Source organism: Megalobrama amblycephala, linkage group LG24 (genome assembly GCF_018812025.1).
Source record: "Megalobrama amblycephala isolate DHTTF-2021 linkage group LG24, ASM1881202v1, whole genome shotgun sequence".
In the NCBI taxonomy this organism is placed as follows: Eukaryota; Metazoa; Chordata; class Actinopteri; order Cypriniformes; family Xenocyprididae; genus Megalobrama; species Megalobrama amblycephala.
The window spans coordinates 23127625-23155608 of record NC_063067.1 but is presented as its reverse complement, the minus strand read 5'-3'; the positions used below and the strand labels follow the sequence as shown (position 1 = coordinate 23155608).

Genomic DNA, 27984 nt, shown 5'->3' with positions numbered 1-27984 from the left:
GTCTGAATCTGGAAGGACTTGCTGGGTCCGCTGTGGCAGAATGAGTTCACAGCAGTGATGTGGAAGGTGTATGTCGCTCCACACAGCAGGTCGGGAACATTGCAGTGCAGATCTGTAGCTGAGCAGCTGGAGTTAGCTCCTCCTCTTTCCACTGCCAGCACAGAGTACGACTCTGCCCCCATCGCTTGTAACCATGTCACCCAGGCTGAGTTGGTAACGCAGTCCAGGTTTCCTGCCTCTCCTTGTGGAACACAAGGAGCTAAAACATGCAAAGGCAATCTGTTAGCTTGCTAGGATCAATAGGCATTTCCACAAAGACATCCTTTCCAGTAAAAAAAACAACAACAAAAAAAACAGCATTTTTCTATAGCTTCTGTGACAATACACTACATAGGGTACAATGCATACGAAGCCTCTAAAGGGACATGGTGATGGGAAAAAATGCATATTAGTGCCTGACAAGCTTTGAACAGATTAATGATTTACCTCATCCACCTGTGATCCACCTGGAATTAATTCAGAAGGTTATTTTTTATTACTTGGCCCTCTTGACTGGCAGATTGTCCACAGATCAGTGTTAATTTTGATAGCATTTAGTTTTAGTCATATTTTAGTCATCTGAATTTTTTTGGTTTTAGTCTAGTTTTAGTCAACTAAATGATTTTATCTTAAAAATAATTAAATAAAACCACTTCTCATAAAGAAACAAAACATGGTCTTTTCAATTAATGATATATGCATTATAACAACTTGCAACATTCTTCATTCTTTCAAACAGACATATTTATTTGTATAAACCATAGAGTAATTCTTATTAAAGCTATTAAAAGTTATTCAGTCAAGAGCAGTGGGTGATTTTCTTTTTTTCCTTTTGTTGTTTGCTTAACATTAATGATGGACAGCAGCAGGTTTATTAGACTGCACGGATCCAATACACTGATACACATCCTATATTCTCCAAACTGTTTACGTTCACTTAAAAGGTTAGTTCACCCCAAAATGAAAATTCTGTCATTATTTACTTACCCTCATGTTGTTCTACACCTGTAAGTTTTTTATTCATCTTCGGAACACAAACGAAGATCTACTTGATGAAATCTGAGAGATGTCTGACGGAAAACTAATCCATATGAATCAAACAGTTTAGTCCAAACGTTCTGAAGAGACTTGATCGCTTTTTATGATGAACGGATTTCATTTAGACTTTTACTCACATGTAAACATTGTGAATGACATGAGGGTGAGTAATTAATGGCAAAATTTTCATTATGGGGTGAACTAACCCTGGATATTTTGATAATGTTAATGTTATGATAATGTTATGTGCAGGGTACCCCCAGGATCCTCCAAATGAAATTCAAGGCTTTTTAAGACCTTTTTAATACCATTTTAAATGAAATTCAATGCCAACTTCATACCCATTCTGACAGAAGTATGAGGGGAAAATGTCAAATCTGTATAAATTTTGAACCCTAGAAAATAATTAATTCGGCATATATTTTTATACCTACTATAAATATTTTATTTACCATAGGCCTACTAAATGTAAACAGCAGTGTCTCTCTCATTGTTACAGAGTGTAATATAATTATATAGGCTAATACTATGATGTAATTGATGTAATACTACTAATGTAATTGATGTAATACTACTAATATACTAATATAATACTACTAATATAATACTATTAATTGCAATAGTCTGGTGCAACTTCTCACATCCAACAAGGTGCATGGAATAAAAAAAATTAGTAATTTAGGAACAAAACCAGCAACACTCATAGATGCCATGGAGGGGTCAGAAATAAACAAAAAACTGAAGCTATATATATATATCAACTTTATTTTGCCAAAAAATAAAAATCTCTCATTGTTCGTGATTTAAAGTCGAGTGCTTTTACTGTAATTTAGGCAAGCGCGCTCACGCGGTTGAGAGCGCGGCTCATGGTTGCATAGCAACGACAGACGCCACGGGAGCGAAAGCGCATTGAAAAGAAGGAGAATGCCGGCGCGGCCGCGTATGTAACGCGTACTAGAGAATAATAATTATAATAATAATAATAATTTAGCGGGCCGGATTATGTTTTATTTTTGAGATCAGTTGCGGGCCGTAAATGGCCCGCGGGCCGGCAGTTTGAGACCACTGGACTAGACTATCACAGAACGCTGACACAATCAGCTACCCAATGATGATTTTCATTCAATCCGAGCACATATATTGACTCGTATTACTCGTATAATACTCGTACTCGGCAGAAGTGCTTTATCCGTACCGGATACTCGTTTTAGCCGAGTATCCGGCTGATCTCTAGTAATTTACCTCACTTGCCTAGTAACCATAGTAACGGGTGCGCGAGCTTTCGCGCTTACTGCTATGACGTGGAGCGCGAGGTGTACTCAACATTACGCTGCATGAATTTTTAATTAGCCTACACTAGTAACAGTTCATTTTGTTACGGTATGAACTTAATCCTAGGAAAAGTTAAAAAATAAAAAAAAATAAAAATAAGACCTTTGTAACGAAATCCAAGACTTTGTATACCAAATTCAAGGCTATTAAGGCCTTAATTTTAGATTATCAAATTTAAGACTTTTTCAATGCTTTTAAGACCCCGCGGGTACCCTGTATGTGCCTTTGTTTATTCAAGTGCGAAAAGACACGAAAAAGAGCTCAGTTCAGTACCTGTGCGCTGAGAGGCGGCTTTCTGTGTGCTGCACAGAAAACCAGACTGAACCAGCTGTCTTTTGTGTCGTCACTCGTCACGCTTTTTCAGATTTATTCATATGTCTGCTCTGATCTTTCTCCCAGATGTTTACATTTTTTAATGTTTTGAGACATGCAGCAAGTGTATGCCAAATTATGAACAGTCGGATAGATCAGCACCTTACAATTCAAATGTGCACATCTAGCACGCAAGACATCATTCTGACTGGATCTCTTCCAAAATCGTCCCTCCCTATCATTTTCATCTCGCTTTTATTCGTTGACGAAAATGTCAATAGATTTTTCTCATAGTTTTTGTCATTCAAAGCTGATTTTTATTTAGTTATCTTTTTTTCATCAGTGAAACAATGTCGTTGACCAAAAAATATTCGTCAGCGAAATTAACACTGCCATGGATATAACTGTGATCTGCGCATCACTAATATCTGCACCTTGTATCTTTGGTTTATTGGTAATTTTGTGTTGTTGTGAAAGTTACCTGAGGCCAACATTGACAGCCGTGCTGGGCTGGCTCTCACAGCCACCCCTGACAGACGTCACAGTGATAGAATATGACTGTCCGCATGGCAAGCCAGTGATTGAACAGCTGGTGCTTGTGGAATCACATGACAGCAAAGCTCCTCCACTGGTCGCTGCTCTCACATGGAAAGATTCTGCATCTGGATTGGCTTCCCATGTGACAGTCATGAAGCCAGCAGAGCAGTTCATCTGCACATCTACGGCCTTAGGAGGACAGGGCGCTAAAAAAGAAAGACACCTTTCATACACCTTGTTCATACATCTTGTTTCTATGCATTGCTAAGTGGAGGTTACCGTGTTGTTATGGGGTTGCTAAGATGTTCTGAAGTGGCTGCTTTGAAAGTGCCACAGTGTTTACACTAGGAGTTTCCAACCCTGCTTCCTGGAGAGTGACCTTCCGGCAGAATTCAGTTCTAACCCTTCTCTAACACACCTGCCTATGATTTTCAAGTAACCCTGAACACATTTATTAGCTGGTTCAGGTGTTTGATTGGGGTTGGAGATGAATTCTGCAGAATGGTAGCCCTCCAGCAGCAGGGCTGGAGACCCCTGGTTTACACTCTTCAAAAAGCTACATGGCTTACCTAAAAAAAAAAAAAAAATCACACATCATCTTTAACATAAAGTGTGCATTTTGACAGCTTGAGAGTGCCACTCACCAGTATGCACTTGTGTGAACAAACTCTCTTCGCTGCTGCATGAATGGTCCATGGACAGCACAGACACATTGTATGTCCGTCCGCAGAGCAGATGCTCCAGGTTACAGTGAGTCATGCTGCTACTGCAGTTGGTCATATGGGTGCCATCCACAGTGATGCCCTCAGCCTGGTAGGACAGCGCCCCACTGGCACTCTGCCATGTCACAGCCGCAGAGTTAGACAGGCAAACGAGAGATGCTTGCACGTTGGTAGGTGTACATGGAACTGAGGAAGTGGAGGATGATGAGGCATTAATATCCATAAGCATGGTGAAGATCAAAGACAGACGATTACATCAGAAAAGCTACTGTCTGTAGATCTGATAGTGGCACAGTGCTGCCGTTGAACAGCAGTGCAGGGAACACTGTCATATTCTGCATTCCCATTTGTGTGATTGCATGTTAATAAAAGAGTAGTTTTATTATGGGGAAATTCCTAACCTGACTGTAATGTTGAAAAGGCATTTTGGCTGTTGCAGTGGCTGTCCTGGGCAGTGATTGTGAGGTTGTAGGCTTGACCACAATGCAGGCTGTCTAATTTGCAGCTGGAGGTGGACTGCTACAGTGTGTTTGGTGCCCATCTGGACTGGATGCATAGACCAGGTAGGAGGCAACGTTCTCTCCTTGTTCCCAAGACACTACACCTTTGTGGCTGCCACACTCCATTTGAGTGATGATTCCCTGTAGGCTTGCATGGAACTGTTTGGTTGCAAACAAGATGATCATAAATATAATGATAGGAATGGACAAGAAAATTAGTTCAAGTAAATATCTGTGAATTATGTGTGTACTGTCATCCTACCTGTGTCCAGCTCTATGCTTAGACTCTGTGCACTGGTACACGTGTGGTCGGAGGCAGTCACGCTGATGCTGTATGTGAGTCCACACAGTAGATCAGTGAACTCACATGTGGTTCTGGTGCTGTTGCATGATGACGCAAAGCCCCCGCTGCCCTGAGCGACAGCAGTGTACGAGAAAGCTCCTTGGCTAGGCTGCCAGGACACATCAACCACACCAGAATCACAGCTCAGGTTTGCCTGGATCTGGTTGGGAACACATGGCACTGGGGACAAAATGAGAATTGATATTTGGCACTGGAATTGCGGTGGAAGATGCTGTCACTTTCATACGGAAAAGTTCAACTGCATTGTATTGTGCTTTATTAGAGGTCACCTAACCTGAATGCAGTGTTGTGATCGAACTCCTTGACACATTACATTGGTGGCCAATGGCAAGCACACTGATGTTGTAAATGGAACCGCATACAAGGTTGGGCACAACACAGGAATTATTTGTGGTGTCACATCCTGTCATCTGGCCACCTGTGCTAATTGCATGAACCTCATATGATTCTGCCCCCGTACCGGGATTCCACTGCACATGAGCCGAGTTTGAAGAGCAGAGCAAATTTGACTCCACTTGCTGAGGTGGACAGGGTACTGTTCATATGAGAAAATAATGAAATAAAGTTTGGTGTCCTGTTAATTATACTAGTAGTCAATCATATGGACATCTCTAAAAAAAAAAAAAAGATTACTACATTGGTACATATACGTGTTGCACTTCAATTAATTTCCCCTTTCATACCAGATGCAACTTCCAGGGCTGTGCCAGGTTGGCTGTGGCAATGTCCATCATGTGATACCATGGTAACATTGTATGTTTGTCCACAAGCTAGTCCCCTCAGTTCACAGTTAGTGGAGTTGCTGGAGCAGTTGGAAATAAGACCCCCGGGTGTCCGGGCATCAGCAGTGTAGGAAATAGAGCCATCAGTGGGAGTCCACTGCAGCAGTATGGAGTCAGTGTAGCATTCCAGGTGTGTAGCAGTAACTTCTGGGGCACAGGGAACTACAGGAAACAAACATATCATCTGTTATACAAAGAACAACTATATAAGAATAATATAAAAATAATATAATATATAAAAATCAAAAGACAGAACGAATTTCTTTGATCTAGAACAGTGGTCTCCAAACTCGGTCCTGGAGGGCCACTGTCCTGCAATGTTTAGCTCTAACCCCAGTTAAACACATCTGAACCAGCTAATCATGGTCTAATTAGGCATACTAGAAACTTCCAGGCAGGTGTGTTGAGGCAAGTTGGAACTGAACTCTGGAGAACAGTGGCCCTCCAGGACAGAGTTTGGAGACCCCTGATCTAGAACAACAAAACCAAAACTAGATAGACATAACTGTACCTGTGCGGAAGTGTTCTGACTGACTGGGCAAACTTGAGCATTCATCTCCAACAGCAATCACCTGAATAGTGTAATCATCTCCACAGATGAGATCACTAAGTCTGCAATGTGTAGCAGGCCCAGCACTATCACAGGATATGAAATTGAATGTACTGCTCCAGGCGTAAGCAGTGTAGTACAGCGCCCCCATGCTTGCGTTCCAAGACACATATGCCTCAGCAGAGGCACAGTCCAGCACCACAGACACATCTGTAGGAACACAGGGCACTGCAAAAGAGAGAGATACTCAGCCTCATTCACCAAAGACTTTTTTGTGAAATGTGAAAGAGCATGTGAAAAATCTAGCACAACTTTAATGAAAAAATGCAAAAGCATATTAAGCTAAAAAAAATTGATCCCAGGATCCAACCATAGTAACATTACCAGGTTCAAGTTCACGGAAAAGCTCTGACAGTGTGCATGAACAAAATCACGCAATGCCACAACAGGTACCAGAAAATTTTGATCTGGACTCTATGTGTGAATGAGGCTTTAGAGTACAATACAGGGCTTTCGATTGGTTGTCAGTTACTAAGTATCTAGTTGTAACATTCTAACACTTCATCATTTCACACTGTACAAGTTTGGCACCACCATGCAGAGTTAACACCGCAAAAGCAGAGCAGGGTTTCATAACCCCAAGTAAAAGCAGTGCTAACTTCATAACTCTGGGTAAAAAGCGGTGCCAACCCCCTACGATAACCTGGGGTTAAGCGCAGTGTGAAACACTCCTTTACCCAGGGTTGAAAGCAGTGTTTAGAACAGCGATAACCCAGGCTTAAGCACAGTGTGAAAAGCCCTTACCTGTGTTGAGGTTTGTGTATTTGTGTCTAATATTTATGTTGGGGTAGGTCTGTTTGTGTGCATTACCTGTGTTAATAGCACTCAGCGCACTGGGTGTTGAGTTACATTGGCGACTGGAGGCAATAATGCTAACGTTGTATGTTTCGCCACAGGACAGTTTAGGCATGCCACAGCTCGATGACCAGGACATGCATGTTCCCAGAGGCCCATCTGGGCCTTGCACCGTTGCTATGTAGTATTCTGCACCATCAGCTGCCTCCCAGGTTACTGTAGCAATGTTGGATATACAGTCCATAAATCCAGTGATGGATGTGGGAGTGCAGGGCTCTACAAAAAGACAGAATGACACAATCAAGTCATACAACAAACGTGACATCATTAAGTCAATAGTCAAGACTGTTGTCCTTTCGAAAGAGTTCGTAAGAGGGTCCTAACCTGTCTGTAGTACTGAAGCATTGCTGGGGTGGCTCCTACATACTTGTCCCACAACTTGCACAGTCAGATAGTATGACTGACCACAGTTGAACTCTGAGAACTGTGCACTTGTGTTATTGGTGGAGAGTTCCATCCGGTGACCACTACTAGATTCTGCAGACACCAGGTACATCTGAGCAGTTTCACTTGCTTCCCAGGTGAGGGAACCCACTCTCATGTCACAGTTGAAAGAGGACACCAGTTTCTGAGGGATGCATGGAGCTATACACAATACAGGCCATCTCGATTAGCCATTTCTAGAAAGTCGTTTCATTTGTTGAAACATTGAAACATTGTCACTTCATATAATTATACTTTTATTTTTATCAGCAACTCACCCATGTTGATGATTGTTCTTTCACTTGGATTACTGCTGCAGATTTGTGCATTGGCAACGACCTGGACCACATAGATTTCCCCACAATGCAGATCCTCCCAGATACAGAAAGTTCTGTTTGTTATGCAAATGTGTGAGTGGCCATCCTGTCCTTGGGCAATGGCGGTGTAAATCTCTGCACCATCACTGCCAGCCCAGCTGACAGCGCCCAAGTTAACCTCACACTCTGCAAAGGTCTCAATGTGGTGTGGCACACATGGGGCTATAGGAAAAAAGCAGTATTTGAAACACAACGCAAGGACACAGCTCAAATGTGGTATAAATGTCAGAAACCTTTTCTGTGGCATTTTTGTCACTTGTAAGTTCGGCCTTTCAGTACAGCCTTTATGAGTGTAGGGTCATACCAGTCGTAAAATGGGCAGGAGTGCTTGGTATGCTGTCACAGACATCATTTTCCCCCACTGTAGTGAAGGTGTAAGTCTGTCCACAGAGAAGCTCCGCTGTTAGCATAGAGTCAGATGTCTGGAATGAGTTGGAATATCCTAGGTTGCTTGAGATATGCACCGTGTAACTCAGTGCACCTCTGCTGTGATTCCAGTTCAAGAGAACTGTGTTGTTATCACATGATCCTGAAACTGTCATTTGGGTTGGCTGACAAGGTTCTGAAGAAACAGACAATACAAGGTTTCATTGTAATGTGTCATTAAATGAAAACACTGACAGATTTTTTTTTCTCCCACTTTCCACTGCTTTACCCCCTTCCTCTCTTTCTTTTTGAAGACACACCTGACAATCAGTCAGCCAGATTTCAAACAAATTTGAAATTTATCATAGTGTGAATGATTTCATAGAGTTTTCTACAGTCTGGATCTTCTTGTAGCATGCTTGTCAAAGAAACATGGCAAGTTTCTGCAGTATGCTAGGCTCTAGTGTAGGGATAGGCAACGTTGGTCCTGGAGTGCTGCTTTTCCTAAATATCTGCATTGGTTTCTGTGGCAATGATGTTGCGTTGGTAGGTATACGCCAAAACAACAACAACAAACTTGTGTTGGATCTAAACTCTGCAGGATAGTTAGCCTCTAGTGGCCTGTTAACAAAGTCTGAATCTCAGATTCAAGTTTAAAGTTACCAAAATCAAGGTTTAGATCAAGCTCAGCAGGCTCACATCGCTCGCTATGAACGTTCTCTGTCAACTTAGGGTTGGGTCAAATCACTTTAATTTGGTTTGAAAAATACAGGGAGAGGGGTTTTATTGCATCAGATATGTGTCACTTTGCTCACGACTGATTGGTCCAGTTTTAATGTGCAGTCTTTTACCCAGATAAAAACCTGCTCCGGGGCAGGTTAGGAAGAACAAAACACTAAATTTGGTTAAGGTATTGATCTGACAAAATTATTTGGCAAAAAAAGGGCAAACTACACCTACAGGTTTTATTTTACTCTGAAAAACAAAAAGCTCACAAGAAAGGGCACACATTTACTACACAATAATTAATATTTCAATGTGCTTACTAAATCTTCAACAAATTTTTAGTACTATTTGAATAAAGGGTGGAGATATCAATTTTCCTTTGCCAGACATCAATTTGGCCACTTCTATATAACAAAAATAAAATTTGGAAGATAGAATGATCTACCTGTTTGAATGTATACAGTGCTGCTGACGTCACTGTGGCAATATGTACTGTAGGCCGTGACGGTGAATGCGTACTCCACTCCACACTTCAACCCACTCGTTTCACAGCTGTCAGTTGTAGAATTACAAACTGTAGTCACTTCTCCTGTGCTGAGGGTGGCACTAACAATGTAGTATAGCACATCGTCGCTTTGCTCCCAGGTCAGTACAGCTGTTGTAGACTGGCACTGAAAGTCTGCGTTCACATGCAAAGGAGCACAGGGGCCTAGAGTACAAAGGACAAAAAAGGGTCATTTTGATAGTCCAGTTATCAGCTATATTCATTTTGTACTGTTACATTGCGAGCGTTTCATACTTTTCGCAAAATAAAAATATGGTGACTCACGTGTTTGGAAGGTCACTCCCGTCTCCTCTGTAACTTGACATCCATCATTGATTGCTGTAAGCCTGACCGTGTAAGTCTGTCCGCAGGCAAGCTCACTGATATTACAGTAATTCTCTTGAGAGTTGCAGGTGGCAATGTAGCCGTTGTTACTGATAGCAGTGAGCTCATAGTACTCGGCTCCGCCACTCCAGGCCCAGCTGAACAATGCCATTTCATCTTCACAGACCACATTGACAGTGACTGAACTGGAAACTGGTAGACAGGGGGCTAGACACAAAGACACAGTGGCGAATCATAATACTGCTATAGACATTTAGGGCTGGGCAGTATGACATTATACCATTAGATATTTTAAAATGTATACTGCGGTGTATATATCTGCAGCTGTCAGTAGGCAGCACACTGCGCTCTAGTGATGGCCGATTTTGAAATACTCCTTCATGAAGCTTCGAAACCTTCATGAATCTTTTGTTCTAAATCAGTGGTTCGGAGCGTGTATCAAACTGCCAAAGTCACGTGATTTCAGTAAACAAGGCTTTGTTACATCATAACTGTTTCAATATTTCAATGGATCGCTGCTGGGGGGCGATGATCTCTTTAAACCCATGAATGATTGGGATTCACTAAGTGTCTATGGGTTTTACCTGATCTCTGATCAGTTTTATACATTTTAAGACATTAGTATAATTAAAAGGAATAATAGTAGTTAAAGGTCTCTTATTGGCCTGTTTAGCTGAGCTGTCCATGCAACAAACAAAACAAGCCCTGAAAATTGATTTAAAAAAAAAAAAATTACATATTTTTTTGTAAATTTTTTTGTAAATTTTTACAAAATACATATTTTACAGACACACTTGATATTTAATCATATTAGATGATTAATTAATAGCATTTGATATATTTTACTTTCAACAATGCATTTGAGTGGAACACACCTATTGGCAGTTTTAGTCATGTGGTTCTTTGTTCTGTTTTGTCATTGGTTCATTTATTTCAGATTTCATTGATTTTATAGCTCTCATGTTCACATTGTTTGGTGTCTAGCTTTGTTTGTGTAACTGCTGTTGGTGAGTTTATATTTGTTCAAGTTCATTTCATGGTTCTAGTCAAGTCTTTGTTTGTTTTGATCAAGTTTTGCACATGTGAACTGCCCATGAGTTCAGTTCAACTAGCCTCCAGTGGATTCATTACAGAATGTATATGGTTCTTGATTAATTAGATGCCTTCCGTCCATTAAACATATTTTATTGGACTGTACTTCTACCCCTTTGAGGAACTTGTTGTTATTCAGTTGATACTTTTAAACAGGTTTTTAACCAAGTAAATCCAAATTTAGTCCTAAGGTTTTTAGAAAATCTTGCATAGGCACCTATTGTAATTCTTCTACTTCTTCTTCTTCTTCTTCTTCTTCCGCTCTTGAGTCTATGGCAGCCCATAGAACCGCTTGTGGGAAAGTTATGAAATTTGGCATACAGATAGAGGACAGTCTGAACTCACCATAGCAAATTTAGAGTCTCTAACTCAATCCCCCTAGCACCACAAACTATCCAAATTTGCACTCATGCTTATGTTAATAATGTTTGAACTGTAAGGGCTAGAAAGTTTTTAGAGATTTTATTGCACGTCATGAATTTTTTTTTCCACCATTTTGAATGATCTGAAAAACTTACTTTTTCTTCAAATTATCTTCAGACCATGCGAAAGAAAGTTTCATAAAACATGCAAATTTGACGAAGAGCATGCCAAAATGGATGTGAGGCTATATCTCTGCAATGCTTTAGCATATTACCACCAAATTTGGTTTGTGTTATGACACCCATGACCTGAGGCTACCTACACAGTTTTGGTGCAGTGCCACGTAGTGGTCAGGAAATATGAAAAATGGTAATTTTTGCTAATAACTTCTGAATAGTTTGGCAAAACTGGTCTCTTTAGATTTGGTGCGCATGCCGAGTCAAACGATACTCAGTTTTCCCACATCGGCCATTTTGGGCCTCATTCTTTTAGAATTTTGTCATAAAATGCTATATTTTATGAATGCATTGGTGTATCATTACGAAACTCTGTATGTCTTCGGCACCATACCCTGAAGGTAGTCAAAAAGTTTTGGGGCAGCAGAAGTTATAATGAAATTTCCATATATGCTAATAACTTTTGATTAAATTAGCCTATAATAATGAAATTGGGCTTAATAGATTCCTTCAGTCATGCCGAGAACATAGATAACAATGTTCAGCCGAACTTCCTGTCCACCATTTTGATTTCATTTGAAAACCTACTTTTTCAAATTCCTCCTAGACATAGACCGTTGGTCCGATTTTTCCCCAAAATTAAAACGTATCATCCTCAGACCATGCGTGAAAAAAGTTGTGGATTTTGTGTTAATAGATGAAACTGTGTTTGTTTACCGCATCAACAAATTTGATGGCATGATGACAAAATGACTCTGAGGCTGTATCTCTGTAATGCATTGGCAAACTTTGCATGTTTCATTACACTGACCACACCACATCAATTTGGTCAAAGCGCCACCTATTGGTTGAAAGTGATAAACCATTAAATCAGTTTACTAGTGACTGTATTAGATTTTTTTGTTTGCCATTTTGCCTAAAATGATCTTAATGTGTATTTAATTGCTCATTGTTGCAGTTGGTCTGATGATGGCATGACTTATCATGCCTTCTGTGTGCTTGGCCCCTTAATTGCTACTTGCAGCTATATTTTAATTTTATTTTTGAAAAACCATACCTGGCTCTCGCAATGGATATAGCCATAGAAGTTGGCATGGTGTTGGAAAGGAAAGAAAGAAAGATGCCCTAACCTGATGTGAGAAGAACGGTCTCGCTGTCCGTGCTGTTGTAAGTTCCTCCAATGGCGCGCACTTGAGTGCTATAAACAGTGCCACAGACCAACCCCGTCACACTGCAGCTGGAGCTTGTGGTGAAGCAATACAGGCTTTGACCATTACGACCCTCCAGGAAAGCCACGTATGCCACCGCCCCCAAACTCTCTTCCCAAGACACAGTCCCTACATCACTTGAGCAGTTCAGATGGATTTGCACATTCTGGGGTGGGCAGGGTTCTGGTGAAGCACACATAGTTGTTGGATGTATGTGCAGAAAGCACTAAAATCATTGGGATAATGGCAAATTGAATGCACCTGTGTTTAGAGTAGTTGATGCAGACACAGCAGCTCCTTGGCAGATGTTGTTATGTGCTGTCACAGTGATGTCATATGTCTGACTGCAGGACACATTGTAAAGGACACAGGTGTCGTCACTGGTGGAACAGGACAACACTGATCCCAGATCAGCGACAGCCTGCGCAGTGTATCTGGTAGCACCTCTGCTCCTGTCCCAGGTCAGCTGGCCAATAGACGGGCTGTACTGCACTTCAACATGCTGAGGTACACAGGGACCTGAGTTCATAACGAAGATAGATAAATTCATTATAATAGTGCAAAATACAGTATTGTAGTGCAAAAGTCACCACAACAGTGCTGGCAATTGTTGGTGGTTGCCTGGATGTTAGATGTAGTTTCTGCTGGTATTGTGGGCAATTGCCAGGAAATTGTTAAACAGTTATTGAGGTGTTCTGAGTAGGTTTTAAAATACTGCTGTGTATGGGTAGGGTTGGGAATCACAGGGTACCTCACGATACGATACGATCACGATACGTGGCTCACGATAAGGATAATATCACGATACAGCGATTCTGCGATAATTGATATATTGCTAGACAATCCTATAATGATACATCACGATATCTGTCTAACTATGAAAACAAAATGCCAGTGAAAAGGTTAAGTGCAGGTTTTCTCTCTTTATTAAAGTCCAAACTGTTATAAATTATATTTCAGTCTGTAACTTAAATTTAACATTTTAAGTAAATTAAACATTTTATGCTTATACTTGTTAAAAGCTTAAACTTTTATTTGAATGTAAACTGACACATTTAGTTAACTGCTTATTGACTTTTTTATATAAACCTGGCGCATTTAAAAAATTACCAACCTCTTTTATTTAAACCTGGGAACATCTCAGTGTTTACCAGCTTAACCCTGGGAATAGTGTTGTCAAAGGTAACGACTTGGGTATTTTAAAATGTTAAAAATGTGACGATACCAGCATTTTGAGCGCAATTGAGTGGATTCCTAAACACCTCTGATTGGCTATTGTGTGTTCACACGCTCAACATATGTCTGTGATTGGCTACAAAGATCAACACTTCTAAAACATATTGTAAATAGACATCTTTGACATTCTTCACTGAGCGCTTACAGATTCACGCAGGAGCGTTTGAAAGCAGGCATCTGTCAGCAGATCCCTAATATATCTGTGATAGACGCCTGCTTTCAAACGCTCTCGTCTATATCTGCGTAAGTGCTCGGTGAAGAACGTCAAAGATGACCTACGTTTGTCACATCAATGGTATAAAAGCCTAAGTGCGTTCAGACTTTGAACTTAAACGTGGCTGGGGCATCTTTTATTTTACTCCCACTGCTGTCTGCCATCCCGTTAAAAAAATATTTTTCTTAGCCTAGTTAACTTATGTTCACATTTCCCTCATTCATGTTTTGAGCGCCACCTTGAAGTAATCTATTTAGAGCGTCATTTAAAATATTGATATTTGGCACCAGAGTATCGATTCTCGTATAGCACTGAGAAGGACGATGATATATCGCTGTATCAATATTTTGTTCCACTCCTAGTTCTGGGTGGTTGATAGTGTTGTGGGTGGTTTCTAAGGCATTATTAGGTGTTTGTTAGGGTGATGTTTTGGGTAGTTGCCAATGTTGATATGTGGATGTAGATATGTGGTTGTTGAGGCCTTCTGAGTGTTTTTAGTGTGCTGTTGTGGGGTTGCTAGACCGTTTTGGGGGTTTGCTTAGAGTATTGCTTAGGAGTATTCTAGGAGGTGTTTTGAGTAGCTTTGCTCACCTGTCATCAGGGGTCCACTCATGGTTGCAGCACTGCTGCAGGTTTGTCCTTCTGCTAATACCGTGATGTTGTAGCTCTCTCCACATGCCAGTCCTGTCAGCTCACAGTTGGTATTGTTGCTTTCACACCTGAGTGCATGACCAGACTCATCTACTGCTGTGGTCACGTACTGCATTGCCCCAGTGCCTGGCTGCCATGACAAAGCAGCCGTACCAGATTGACAGTCCATTAGTGCCTGAATGCCACGAGGCATACAAGGACCTGAAATACAGAAAAATGACATGCTACATCAAAAACACAAAGGGTACCAGCAGGATCCAGATTAACTTTTTGAAAATTGAATTATCAGTGGCTCATAGTATGCCACATTGTATTTTGCATCGTTTATGCAAAAAAAAAAAAAAGATACATTTAATAAATTTAATGGTACTTTTTTCCAAAAAACTAAATGCTGTTATAAGAACAGTTCTAAATTCTAAACTAAATCGTTGGAATATAATTGACATACTTCAGTCCTGAATTATTTAGCAATTCAGAGAAATGTTACAAGCCTACAATTTTTCATTCTGCCATGGCAGAATGGTTTGTCTGTGTTAATCTGTACCAGTGATGGGAATAACAGCGTTATAAATAACGCGCGTTACTAACGCCGTTACTTTTTTCAGTAATGAGTAATCAAACTAATTACTTTTTCTCCCGTTACAACGCCGTTAGCGTTACTGACAAAAAAAATGCCGCGTTACTATAATTGAGCTCACTGAAGCAGTTTTCATCCGAGTAAGCTCTCTCTCAGCCATAGGACCTGCAAAGTTTTTTTCTCTGGTGTCTGGTGCGGTTAGTCATACACAAATATAATTTTAAACTGATAATAATGTATGATGCACTGTGTGTGTGTCTGTCAGAGCATGCGCGCGAAGCGCGAGCTCAAACCAGAATACCCTTTTTGATGCTTGATCGAAAATATGTGAAATGAGTTTTTTTCTAGTCGACTAGTAGTTGTTCATTTAAGCTATTAGTTGACTAATCACATTTAGGCCTATATTAATTTAATTTCTTAAATACTGGAGAGAATAAACCATAATAAGGAGCGTTTACATAATATAGGGTATATAGCACTCAAGGGCACGCATAATTGCCATAAAGAACCGGCAAAAGTAATGATTATGAGTGTGACAAAAACAGCAAGGAGACATTTTAATTGTTTATTAATAAAGTAATGTTTTCTGAATCAGTGTCGGCTGCAAAGATGAAGTTGACATTGCTGATTCTCATTGCTGATCATCTGCTCATATGGACGCGCCTAGAGAGATAACGCACATTTCATCGGATTAGGCTACATAATCAGAGTAGCCTCTTTCTTTTCGTGTTTAATTACTTCATTTTCGTTAAAGTAGATATTTCAAGCATTCTACAGATATATTTCTCATGTCTGTGAGGCAAGCAGCCTCTGAGTTTCGGTTCATTTAGCCTATAAGACGCGCTCCAGTTCACGCGCCAGTGATCGCGCCCGCGCCTCCATGTCATGATTTTATTGTCTGCTATATTTGCTTGTTATATATTAAATCCAATCAATTGGTTGATGAAACATTGATTAAAATTAAGATACATTTTTTACAAAACGAAATTCACTTTAAAGAGAGGCTTTCTATAAAACAAAACTTAATGAAGTGTTTAAAATCATATCTGACCCACTCCATGTCTCCCGATATATTTGCGCATCTTATGATGCATCTTACTCATGCTGTTCACTTTTCATAATCGAATAAATGGATTTAAAACATAACATAGGACTATTGAAACATAAATATGAAACTACGTTTTCTTTAATGGCTACCAACACAGTACAGAGAAATTTCATGTCGTGAGCAAGAACGGATCATGAGTCAGGAGTCGCATCAAGAATAATTTATTCTTAGACTTATATGTAATATTGGGGGCATTCAATTTATTTGGCATATTTTAATTTTTATTTTTAAAGTAACGCAATAGTTACTTTCCCTGGTAATTAGTTACTTTTATAATGATGTAACTCAGTTACTAACTTCGTTACTATTTGTGAGAAGTAACTAGTAACTATAACTAATTACTTTTTTAAAGTAACGTGCCCAACACTGATCTGTACTCATTGCTTTTTTTTTTTTTTTACCTGTATCTACGTCAATGACGCCACTGGGCGAGCTGTCACAGTATCCGTCTGATGCTATCACACTGACATGGTAGGTCTGTCCGCAGGCGAGGCTGTTAATCGCACAGGTGGTGTTGTCCATGCTCTGACAGTTGGTGAGATGGCCGTAACTGTCCTCAAACATAGCCGTGTAAAAGTCTGCTCCTGCGCTCTTCTGCCAGAACACAGACAGGCCGTTCCCTTGGCAGATCACATCAGTGCTCACATTAACCGGCACACAGGGCACTGAACATGAGAAAAGTGACTGTCAGTTAAATCGAATGATTAGGAACAAGAAAAGTTCAGGTTTGTCTTGAGTAACTATGGCAGATGTTTCTGCACCATCTGGTTCATCAGCATTTACAATGCATATCGCAATAAAATCACACAAACCTGTCCTAATTGGAGCAGCTTGACTGGGTGGACTGGTGCAGATGCTGTCTTGCGCTATTACTGTGGCAGTGTATGGCACACCACACATCAGCATTGTAAGATCACATGACTGACTAAACCCTGAGCAGCTGTCGAAGTGAAGCCCGTCATCGCTGATGGCCCTGACTGTGTAGAGCTCACCAACTTCATTGCTCACCCATGACATGGTGGCAACGTTATCACTGCAGCTCGTACTGGATACCAGACTCTTCGGAATACAGGGAACTGTGGGTTGAAATACACGTTGATGACTGAAAGAGCATCCCTAGGATATGTACCCACCATGTCTACAATGTCACTAAGGCTCACCCCAACTGGCCTGACAGTGGCGCTGCAGCGATCAGAAATACAAAATTACTCAAACCAAAACATTCAATGTGGGTGTTGTCACTTTTACTTAAATGGCTATCATTCTTGAACGGAAAGAGATCATTGCACCAAACTCGGTACACCTATATATGGGCTCATTCTGTGGTCGCGTGAAAAAGGACCCAGTGACTGGCCACTTGATGGCATTATAAAATGAAAAAACAGCTATAGCTACGCAACAGTCAGTCCAATTGACTTAAAAAATGGCTTGCACTATTTCGTCCAAGATGCCATTATTGTCTATGAGAACATTCGCGAATTTAGAAAATAGGCGTGGCCAAATATACCCAAAAGCCTATAAATCCTAAAGGAAAACACAACTTCATGAAATTAAGTGAGCACAGGCAACTTATTATTCTAAAGAAGCATGCAAATTTTAATGGAGATCGGACAATAGGTGGCGCAATAACTATTAAAAACAATATTTTTTCTTAGTAAATTGTTTATATTGGCTGTAAATGGTCTATTCCATCTCTGATCTAGGTAGTTACAGGCTTGCGAAATGTAACATAATACCTTTTTACGTATGTGCTTAAAGGGATAGTTCACCCAAAAATGAAAATTATCCCATGATTTACTCACCCTCAAGCCATCCTAAGTGTATATGACTATCTTCTTTCAGATGAACACAATCCAAGATATATTTAAAAATATATATCCTGCGTCATAAATCACGTCAGAGGATTACTCATTTGGCGCAAGTCAACTTGCGCATTCTGTGTGCGGTCTTTTGCCGGAAGCTAGTTGTTTGAATATATAAAGTTTTAAATATGGATATTCTTCTTACAAAAACGAATCCATTCGCTTCAAAAGGCCTTTATTAACCCCTGGGAGTCGTATGGATTCGTTTTTTTTTTTTTTTTTTTTATGGATGGATGCATTTTTTCTGTCTTCAGAATTTGGCCTACCATTCACAACCATTATAAACCTTGGAGGACTAAGGATATTTTTAAATATATCTTGGATTGTGTCTGAAAGAAGATAGTCATATACACCTAGGATGGCTTGAGGGTGAGTAAATCATGGAATAATTTTCATTTTTGGGTGAACTATCCTTTTAAAGGCCTTAAAGCAGTTGAACCCCGATAATTGCTGCTTGCAGCTATATTCTATTTTTTTTTTTTCCTCTTTAGTTTTGCACCCCTGTTAGCAGAATATGGGACATCAATTAAGTTTACAAATCTGATGTTTGATTTTGTTATTTTCTATATATAAAGATTTAGAGAGAGCATACAAATTACATTAACAGTTACAGTAAATAAAATAAATTATACACACACACACACATATATATATATATATATATATATATATATATATATATATATCAAATTTAGATAAATATTTTTTGATTAATTTTCTTAAAGCAGCATTGGTAACAGTGTTGTATGGTCAGTGTGTATTACCTGACCGTACGATGACCTCAATGCTCTGAGAGCTGTTGCATGTTCGTCCCTCAGCAGTGACTGTCAGGACGTACATCTGGCCGCAGGGAAGGTAAATGACCTCACAGGAAGTGGAGTTTGCCGTGCAGCAGGTGGTCTCACCATCTGTACGTTCCAAAGTGGCAGTGTAGCTCAATGCGCCAACGCTCTCATCCCATGACACACTCACCGTACCAGTGTCACACCCCACTGATGTGACCACATTCTGAGGTGGACAGGGGGCTGAAAGAGAAAAAGAGACAGGAAGTGTGAAATTATTTTATGTTATGATGTTACATTTTAACACTGGAATGCTTCCGGTCTCACTCTCTCACCTGTTTCAGATTCCAGAGTGTTGCTCATAGGGCTGTTGCATTGACTGTTAGAAGCAGTGACACTGAAGTTGTAGAATCTTCCACATTGTAGCTCTTCAACTGTACACTGGCCCTCAGTTGAGTTACACTGGAACACCTTTCCATCACTGTCAGTGGCAGTGGCGATGTAGAGCTCCGTCCCTGCTGACTCTTCCCATGTCAGCCAAGCCGAATCCGAGAGGCAGTCCATCTCGACATCCAACATGAAGGGAACGCAAGGAGCTTTATACACAAACACACATCCCAAAAGTGAAATTTGTGACAGACAAACAGATAAACAAATATATTTAGTTATGGAAAAATATGATGCATTAAAATTACATTAAATGTGACTAACCTGCCATAACATACTGGACTGGTGCATTTGCCCCAGTGCAGCCATCCCTTATTGGCACTACAGTCACATTATAATCTATGCCACAGGTCAAAGTGATGTCACAGCTGGTTTCTGTGGTGTTACACGTGTAGTAATTTTGGTCGTTATTGAAATCAAAGGCCTTTGCAATGTAGAGGACACCATCTACACTAGAGTCCCAGGACACAGACACAGTGTTTAATTCACAGTCCAAGACTGCAAAGATAGCATCTGGTGGGCAGGGGGCTGAAGAATCCAGAAAAGAGATGTTAGACTCATCCAAATATTAAATAAAATACTAAATATTATTTTACAGAGCATATGATATCTTCTACAGGTACCTGATGTGACATGTTGCACAGAGCTTTGGGAACTGTTGCAGGTTTGACTATAGGCAACCACTGTCACGCTGTAAGTCAGGCCGCAAAGAATGTGAGGTACTTGGCAGAAGGTTACGTTAGAGTCACATCCCACCACTCGACCATCACTGCTTCTCACTGTGGTGTGGTAGTGATGGGCTTGACCTCTCTGTTGCCAGGTAACGTTGAGAACAGTAGATTGACACTCCAGGATAGTCTGCACGTTCTGAGGCACACAAGGAGCTGAAGGGAACACGGAAGTCAAATGTCACTACAAGAGGACCACCCACCTAAAGGCCCAGACACACCAAACCGTCATTAAGAACTTGCGGTATTGGAAGACTGTGGTGTCGCCTCATGTCAGCTGCATCTTTTCAAAAATGTTGAACACACTGCAAAGACTACAGACAACTAGCACATATGTGAGGTGCCTATGTGAGATGAAATAACTCTCCATACCAGCAGTTGGCAGTAGTCTGTATTTGTCATTTTAAAACGGGAAACCAGAAGAGCCTTCTTGTGTGCCCTCTTGACTTGTCATTTTTCTTCTTGTGCCCTGGTCCACTGAGCTGAACAGCCAATCGGAGTGATCTGTCTCACCATTGGGCTCTGCTGCGATTCAACTTGCTCATTCAGCCGAATAGCCATTATGGTTCTATTAGTGCCAATGGTGTGGATCACACTGCAAAAACTGGGCCAACAGATGGTCAATGATGGCCCGACTCTGTCTGACCATCGGTTTGGTGTATCATGGGCTTTAATATGGTAATTTCAGACCACTGAATGCAGTAGGTGATTTATAGGTTGAGTTTTGGTGGTTACCAGGGTACAAGGGTGGTTATAGGGTGTTTTGGGTGGTTACAAGGGTGTCATTAGGGACTTTCACACTGGAGGAACTTTTCATAGTTCCTATAACTCAGGGGTGGGCAAACTCGGTCCTTGAGGGCCACTGTCCCTGCAGAGTTTTGCTCCAACCCTAATCAAACAAACCTGAACCAGCTAATCAAGGTCTTCAGGATTACACGCAGCTGAGTTTTATCAGGGTTGCAGCTAAACTTTGCAGGGACAGCGGCCCTCCAGGACCGAGTTTGCCCAACCCTACTATAACTATTGGCAGAAGTTGTGTTCACATCGCAGGAACTGGGAATGATTTAATTTTTAGGAACACCTTTTGGGGGAACTACATTAGCTCCTACTTCAGAGTAGGGTCTAACCCAGCACAAAAGGAACTACCAGTGACGTAAGTGTATGTTGATTGGCCAAAACCATGTGAAACATTGGACCTACCATTTTTAAAAATCTGTGCAAACACACAGTTTATAGCCAATATATATATTTACTCCTGCACAACAACCTAAGCGGGAGGTTTAGGTGAAGCCTTAGTCTCGCGTAGAAGAAGGTCTTGACTCAGCTTTCATTTCGTCACGGCATTTGTTTCCAGGTGGACCATTAAAGAACATAACACACACATCTTCCGGACATCCTGTAGAATTCAACCAACCAGATGATGACTTTGAAAATCCTGAAGTGTATCCAGGTAAGTGTGCCATATGCATCAGATGTTCAGCCAACGGTCTGTGAGCATGATGTCTGAGGCTGAGAATAGTGATGGCTTACATCACTTCAAAGTTCCAACTGGCGGTGTGAATGCCCACAGGAAAATGACCCTAGGGGAACATTTAGTTCTCGGGGGACCGTCCTTCCTGGTGGCTTGTTCATATAACTTAGTTCCTATAACTACTCGGTGCAAAAAACCAATATTACGCAATAGATGTAGGCCCGGTTTCACAAACAGCGCTTAGCTTAAGCCAGGATTAGACCTTAGTTCAATTAGGATATTAAGTAACATTTATAAAAGTACACTAGAAAAACACATTACTGGTGTGCATCTCGAGACAAAACAATGGATCTGTCAGTACAAGTTGCTTTCAGTTACAACAGCTCAAACATGCATTTTAGTCTAGGACTAGTTTAAGTCTTGTCTGTGAAACTGGGGGAAAGTGTTCTGCATTACATATTGCTAATGGATGTCAAAAAGAGAAGTCTCACCAGTTTCAAGAATGCGAACTTCACTTCTGGGTCCAATACAGCCGCCATCCACACCAGAAACATAAATTTGATAAGTCTGTCCACACTGCAGGCCGATAATATTGCAGGTATGCTGGTCAGTGTCGCAAGTCACCCTATGACCTGCACTGCCCTCTGCAACAGCCATGTAGGACACAGATCCTTGAGAGGCTTCCCAGGAAACAGATACAGTGTTTGAGTCACAGGATGACTGGATGGATACCTTAGTGGGTGGACATGGTGCTGGAGAAGCAAAAGAACACAGAAGCAACATGCTAGTCAGTAATGTCAACATTTTATAACAATTAAATATTCTTTACTTAGACATCTCATCATGATAAACCAAAGTTAGTGGCTAGTGGCTTATGAGGTTGTTACCTGACTTGAGGGCAATCCAGTTATATGATTCGCTGGGGCAGGTGAGCCCTTCTCCGCTCACACTAACTTGATAACGGCTGCCGCAGTGCAGGTTGGTAATATTACAGGAGAGCCAGATGTACGGCAGCCGACTGCATGATCTACATCAAAGCCCTCTGCAGAAGCGTTATACATCAGAGTGCCACTACCGGGCGTCCAGGAGATCAGAGCAGAGTCAGCACTGCAGTCCAGAGTTGCTTGAAGATTGGAGTGTGGACATGGAACTAGTAAAGGGTAACACAAACAAGTAGTAATTTTGTTAAAGCTGCTGTATGAAATTTCTCCACCATTAGAATGTCAACAAAGTAGCATACTACTTTGAAAGGTTTATTGTGGAGTCATGCCTTTTTAAAGGCATTATCCCACAATGTTTAAATGTGCACTCGGTTCTTGCTTGTTTAACTGGCTGTTTAACAGTGGTTTATCCCGCTGTAAGTGTCTGTGACCAGTACCTGTTGTGACCGTGATGGGTGCGCTGGTCAGGCTCACACAGTTGCTGTCCTCAGCTGTGACTGTTAGGGTGTAGTTTTGTCCACACTCCAGGTCTGAGAAAGAGCATGTGGTATCTGCGCTGGTACATGTGCTGTTGTTTCCTTTGGTGTTCATGGCATGAACAGTGTAACTGCTGGCACCACGGGCAGAATCCCAGCTTACAGTGGTGATGGCTGTCTCGCAGTCTGTTGTCGCCACAACGTAAGTGGGCACACAGGGAGCTGAGAGAGACGAAAGAATGTGTTAGGCAAGACACGGATCCACAAACATGGGAAGAAAAAAGATCTTTTTTTCTTGAAGCAGTATAACAAAAGGTATGTGGCTACAGTGTTTCCTCTATATATAAAGAATTGTTGAAGAGTTTGGATTAGATTTTCAGGAATAAACCCAAGAATCCCCTGTGGTATCTTCATGAATTTTGCCCTGTACCTTTCAAGTGCTCAAACTGAAGTTTACTTTTTAAAGCTGTGGTGTGCTGTCAATTACCACAGAGCGTAGTATTGACTGGTCCCTCGCTTTATAAAAAACAAAGGAAAAATGTCTGCAGAAAACTGCATCTTCAATGGAAATCTGTTGAATAAGTGTCCCATGTTTAAAAGGAAAAATATTAAATCACTTTTAAGTCATTTCATTTTCTTTATTATTTTTTATTTAGATTTTGTGCATTGTTGTATTCCCAAAGGGTGAAAATGCCGATGGCGGTCGCCTATCGACCCAACCCTAGTCTGTACCCTCGTTTTACTTTCGTGTTTGCGTATACTCTGCGAATGGTGAGCGGCAATGCTGAGCATGCCTTCTGTAAGATCAGACATTTGTCAATACCCTTGGGCTCTCTTTTGCAACGAATCCTCCATCATGGTCAGTCATCTCGCGAGAGATTAAAATGTAATCTGAAATCTGAAATAGTACGGAGATGCTGTACCATTTCAGAAGATGTGTAACAGCACTCTCTACCGTATAACAGTGAAAACATGGAAAGCTGGAAAACTCAGTGGTGGGGAAGTGCTGTGTCACAAATGATGAAAAACCTCGCCAATGGCAGGGAAAGAATTAATAAATCAAATATAGCAATCGTCACTTTGGTGAATGAGCAACAATTTACCTCCAATTTTGGGCTTTTGTCTGCGGTCTCCATTAACTAACTGCAAGCATAAAATCAGTGCTAAAATCATGTAGTGTGTAAGTGTATTCAGTGCAATACTTTGGACAAACACTCATGTCTTCATTTGATTTCATTAACATTTCTGGCATGTTATGGTTACACTTTTGAAACATGTGTGTACAATCAACATGTTTAGAATATTTATTGGCGGTGCTGTACACTTGTATGCTTCCGCTGTAAGTGCACCACATGCATTTAAAAAAATTATTTTGCCAACTGAAGTTTTACTTAATTTGCCGTATTTCTTTATCACATTTTTGCAACAAAAAAAAAAAGAAAAATTCTCAAAACTGCTGTATTATCAGTTGATTATCAGCTATATCAGCCTCAGTCTTTATTATCTATATCAGTCTCAGGCAGTCTCAAGTTTGAAAAGTTTCCCTAACCTGTGAGCAGCTTTGTCTCACCTGTGTCAAAACCGAAGTTCTCGCTGGGATCACTGGTGCAATTTCCATGGAATCCAACCACACTGAGTGTGTACGACTCACCACAGCGTAACTGTGTGAATGCACAAGATCTGTTTCTGCTGTTGCACACTATCGCATCACCGGTAAAGTTGAGCGCAGTCACCATGTCAAACTGATCCGCTTTGTTATTGTCCCATGTGATCGTAGCAATATTAGTGCTGCACTGCAGTTGAACAGATGGGCTCTGTGGTTGGCAGGGGGCTGATGGGATACAAATGACAGAGGGTAATAATTCAGCTTTTTTTGGGTTGGGGTTGGTTTAGGATTGTTAGGATTATTCTAGTCAGTTTACCTGTCTCGATATGGTAGTCTGAACCCTCAATGATTCCACAGTTAGTTTGGGATGTTGTCACAGCAATGCTATAGGTATGGCCACATCTCAAGTTCTCAATGGTACAGGAAGTAGAGTTTGTGTTACAGGAAATCCGAGTGCCATCTGTACCGATGGCCAGGGCCGTATAGGAGTCAGGGTTGTCTGAACTGGGATCCCAGTGTACGGCTACAGTGTTGGCATTACAATCTAACTGCGCCATCACATTACTTGGCAGGCACTGTGCTGTGATACACATGTGGAGGTAAAACAAAGAGGAAAATGTTTACCAATTTTGTCAAGTTTGCCCAAAAAATCTGTAGATTAATGTTTTAAATTACCTGAGTCAAACTGGATGCTGTCGTTAGCGGTGCTGTTGCAGAGGCCAACCGCGGAAACCACAGTGGCCGTATATCTATGTCCACACTCAAGCCTCACTGAACAGGAAGTGGTGTTGGATGAACAGGAAACAGTGTGTCCTTGGTTGCCCACTACATTGGCAGTATAGGAGTGTGCCCCTGCTCCAGTCTGCCAGCTGACGGTTCCCCTGTTTGTGCCACAGCTAGCAGCTGCTGCCAGGCTACTGGGTGGACAGGGAGCTGTGTATCAAGGGTTGAGACTCAGATCAATACACTTTTTCAGCGGTCTTGGTAATGTGACCGTATTTAATAATATTAATTAAATATTTAATAATTTTTCTTCAAAGGGGTTAAGAAAATTCTTCAACATTTTTTTCCACTGAGAGTTGGTGGTTTTCTGTGACAGCAACCATTGGTGGCATAATGTGGGCATGTCCAGATATTATACTTTATGCAAATAATGCAACTGAACAGTAAAGCTGCATGAATCTGGATAAACTTTTTTTTTTTTTTTATTAGAGATCACTATTCTGAACAGACAACTGCAGTCTATATAAAACAGTTAATTATTTTTAATTATTTTAAAAAATCCGTTTGAATGAATGATTCAATGACTGACTCATAAGTACTTCACTTGTTTCATTACTTGGAAAATCAACACTTTTGAATGAATCTCTTGACTGAATGATTCAGTGATTCAATTTTTAATTCACTTGTCGCTACCTACTGGTGTAAAGATGTAATCAAGTTACTTTTAAAAGGTTATTTACTCTATTTTGATTGATTCCCTAGACATCAATGTTTATATCTGAACTATAATCTTTTCTCCCAGTAATTCTGTGTTAATTTAAATGATTGTAAGACAAAAATAATGATACTGTGAGTTTGAAAAGACTTTTGTGAAGCCATTTCACGCATGAAAACTGCTTTCTCTGGATCAGCGGCAAGCTCCGACTCAGATTTGAATGTTTCGTTGTTATTTTTTTTTAAAGATTTCATAGACATGGTCAAATCACGATCTTGCAATGGTTAATCGTACAGTTCTACTGAGGCGTGACACAATGTGGAAACTTCTGTTGTCAAATAGTGTTAAAAAGTGTACATTTTAGGTTTTTCTTGCCTATGTGCAGTCCTAAGCATGAGGCTCTCAGGACGCTAACTGTTTCAACTGTTTTCTGCCACCGTCCAGTGAACCATCTTGGTATACATTTTTTGTTTTTTTACTTATTTGGTTCATAGCCATGTGAAAAGCATACTGATGTACAATTAGATAGTCATTAGCACAAAATAAACCCCTTCAAGACCCAGATCATCCTGTCTGGGATTATTTTGCCATAATATCTGGCTTACCATACGTTATTAATTACATATTTGATTATACAGTAATAGACCAATGCTGTGTGTAGCAGATAACTGTAAATGTTTGATATTTATACCTGTGTAGATCTGTGTTGGGCTTCCGAATGGACTGGTGCAGGTGCTGTCCTGAGCAGCCACTTGTGCAATGAAGCTCATTCCACAGTGCAACCCTGTTAGAGTGTGGGATGTTTGCGCTGTGCTGGAGGTGGAGTTCAGCCCATCCACCTGATGGATGAACAGGAAGTAAGTGACTCCAGACTCTGTGCTGGGGTCCCATGTGATGCTGATGTCATTAGTAGCGCAGTTGGTATGGCCGGCCAGATTGGAAGGCGGGCAGATACCTAGAAGAATGAGGAATTGGGACAAAATCAAACACTAGTGGGACTTGATAAGACAGGTTTGTTTGTGTGTATGGCCTATGTTTGAAAACAAGGACAAGACAAATCCTATAATACTATGCGTCCAGTTTCCTGACCTGATCTTAGATTGACAGGTGTGCTGGGTTGACTCTGGCAGCCACGTTCCACCGTAGCCACAGTAACGATGTAGTTCTCTCCGCAGTGCAGATCACTGAAGGTGCAGTTGGTGCCTTTGGAGGTGCAAGTGTGGGTGTGGCCATCCGTACCCATTGCCGTGGCAATGTACGTTTCAGCATTAGTGGCAGGCAGTCCAAAGGACATGTCCAACATTACCACTGCATAGTAGAGAAACTTCAACGTGACTGGGAGGACAAGAACCTGAAGGGGTTATTGAGGGAAGAAAATGGTTTTCTTAGTCCCCAAAGTAACAAATTTATGGTTACTAAACTAAAGCCCCTTAGTGCATCCTTTATAACAGGAACCCTTCACAGATAGGGTACACAACTGGGCTTGAAACTCTTTAAAAAGTCATCAGATGATTAGTAAGCACTGCTCAGAAAATGTTGTTCATCCACAAGGTTGTAGACTTGGCTTAAATTATGCTGTCACTCAGTAGTGGCCAGCACTAAATAGAGAAAATGGAATTATATAATTTACTGGTCCATTAGTGCCCTCCACCGTTTTCAGCGTCATTTTTCCCATAGGGATTTTAAAAAAGTATTCGTTAAAGAGTTATAAGCAATTAACCAAACCAACCAGCTAT

At 40.8% G+C, this 27984-nt stretch overlaps 1 protein-coding gene across 1 annotated transcript; it reads right to left on the bottom strand.

The window, feature by feature from the left end:
- Positions 1 to 4: 4 nt before the first annotated feature.
- LOC125259777 lies at positions 5 to 27491 on the bottom strand. Its single transcript, XM_048177701.1, has 32 exons — positions 27338 to 27491; positions 26940 to 27203; positions 25486 to 25743; positions 25127 to 25390; positions 24775 to 25035; positions 23166 to 23426; positions 22847 to 22937; positions 22675 to 22814; positions 22279 to 22539; positions 20212 to 20472; positions 19853 to 20116; positions 19477 to 19737; positions 19124 to 19384; positions 17310 to 17573; positions 16899 to 17162; positions 14753 to 15013; positions 12973 to 13230; positions 12634 to 12894; positions 9813 to 10079; positions 9429 to 9692; positions 8196 to 8453; positions 7793 to 8053; positions 7416 to 7676; positions 7047 to 7307; positions 6138 to 6404; positions 5528 to 5788; positions 5119 to 5379; positions 4743 to 5003; positions 4382 to 4639; positions 3903 to 4166; positions 3203 to 3464; positions 5 to 259 (listed from the first exon to the last, which is right to left on the bottom strand). The coding sequence occupies exons 1-29, from the start codon at positions 27489 to 27491 to the stop codon at positions 4500 to 4502; spliced, it is 7071 nt and encodes a 2356-aa protein (XP_048033658.1). The 3' UTR covers positions 5 to 259; positions 3203 to 3464; positions 3903 to 4166; positions 4382 to 4499.
- Positions 27492 to 27984: the final 493 nt, after the last annotated feature.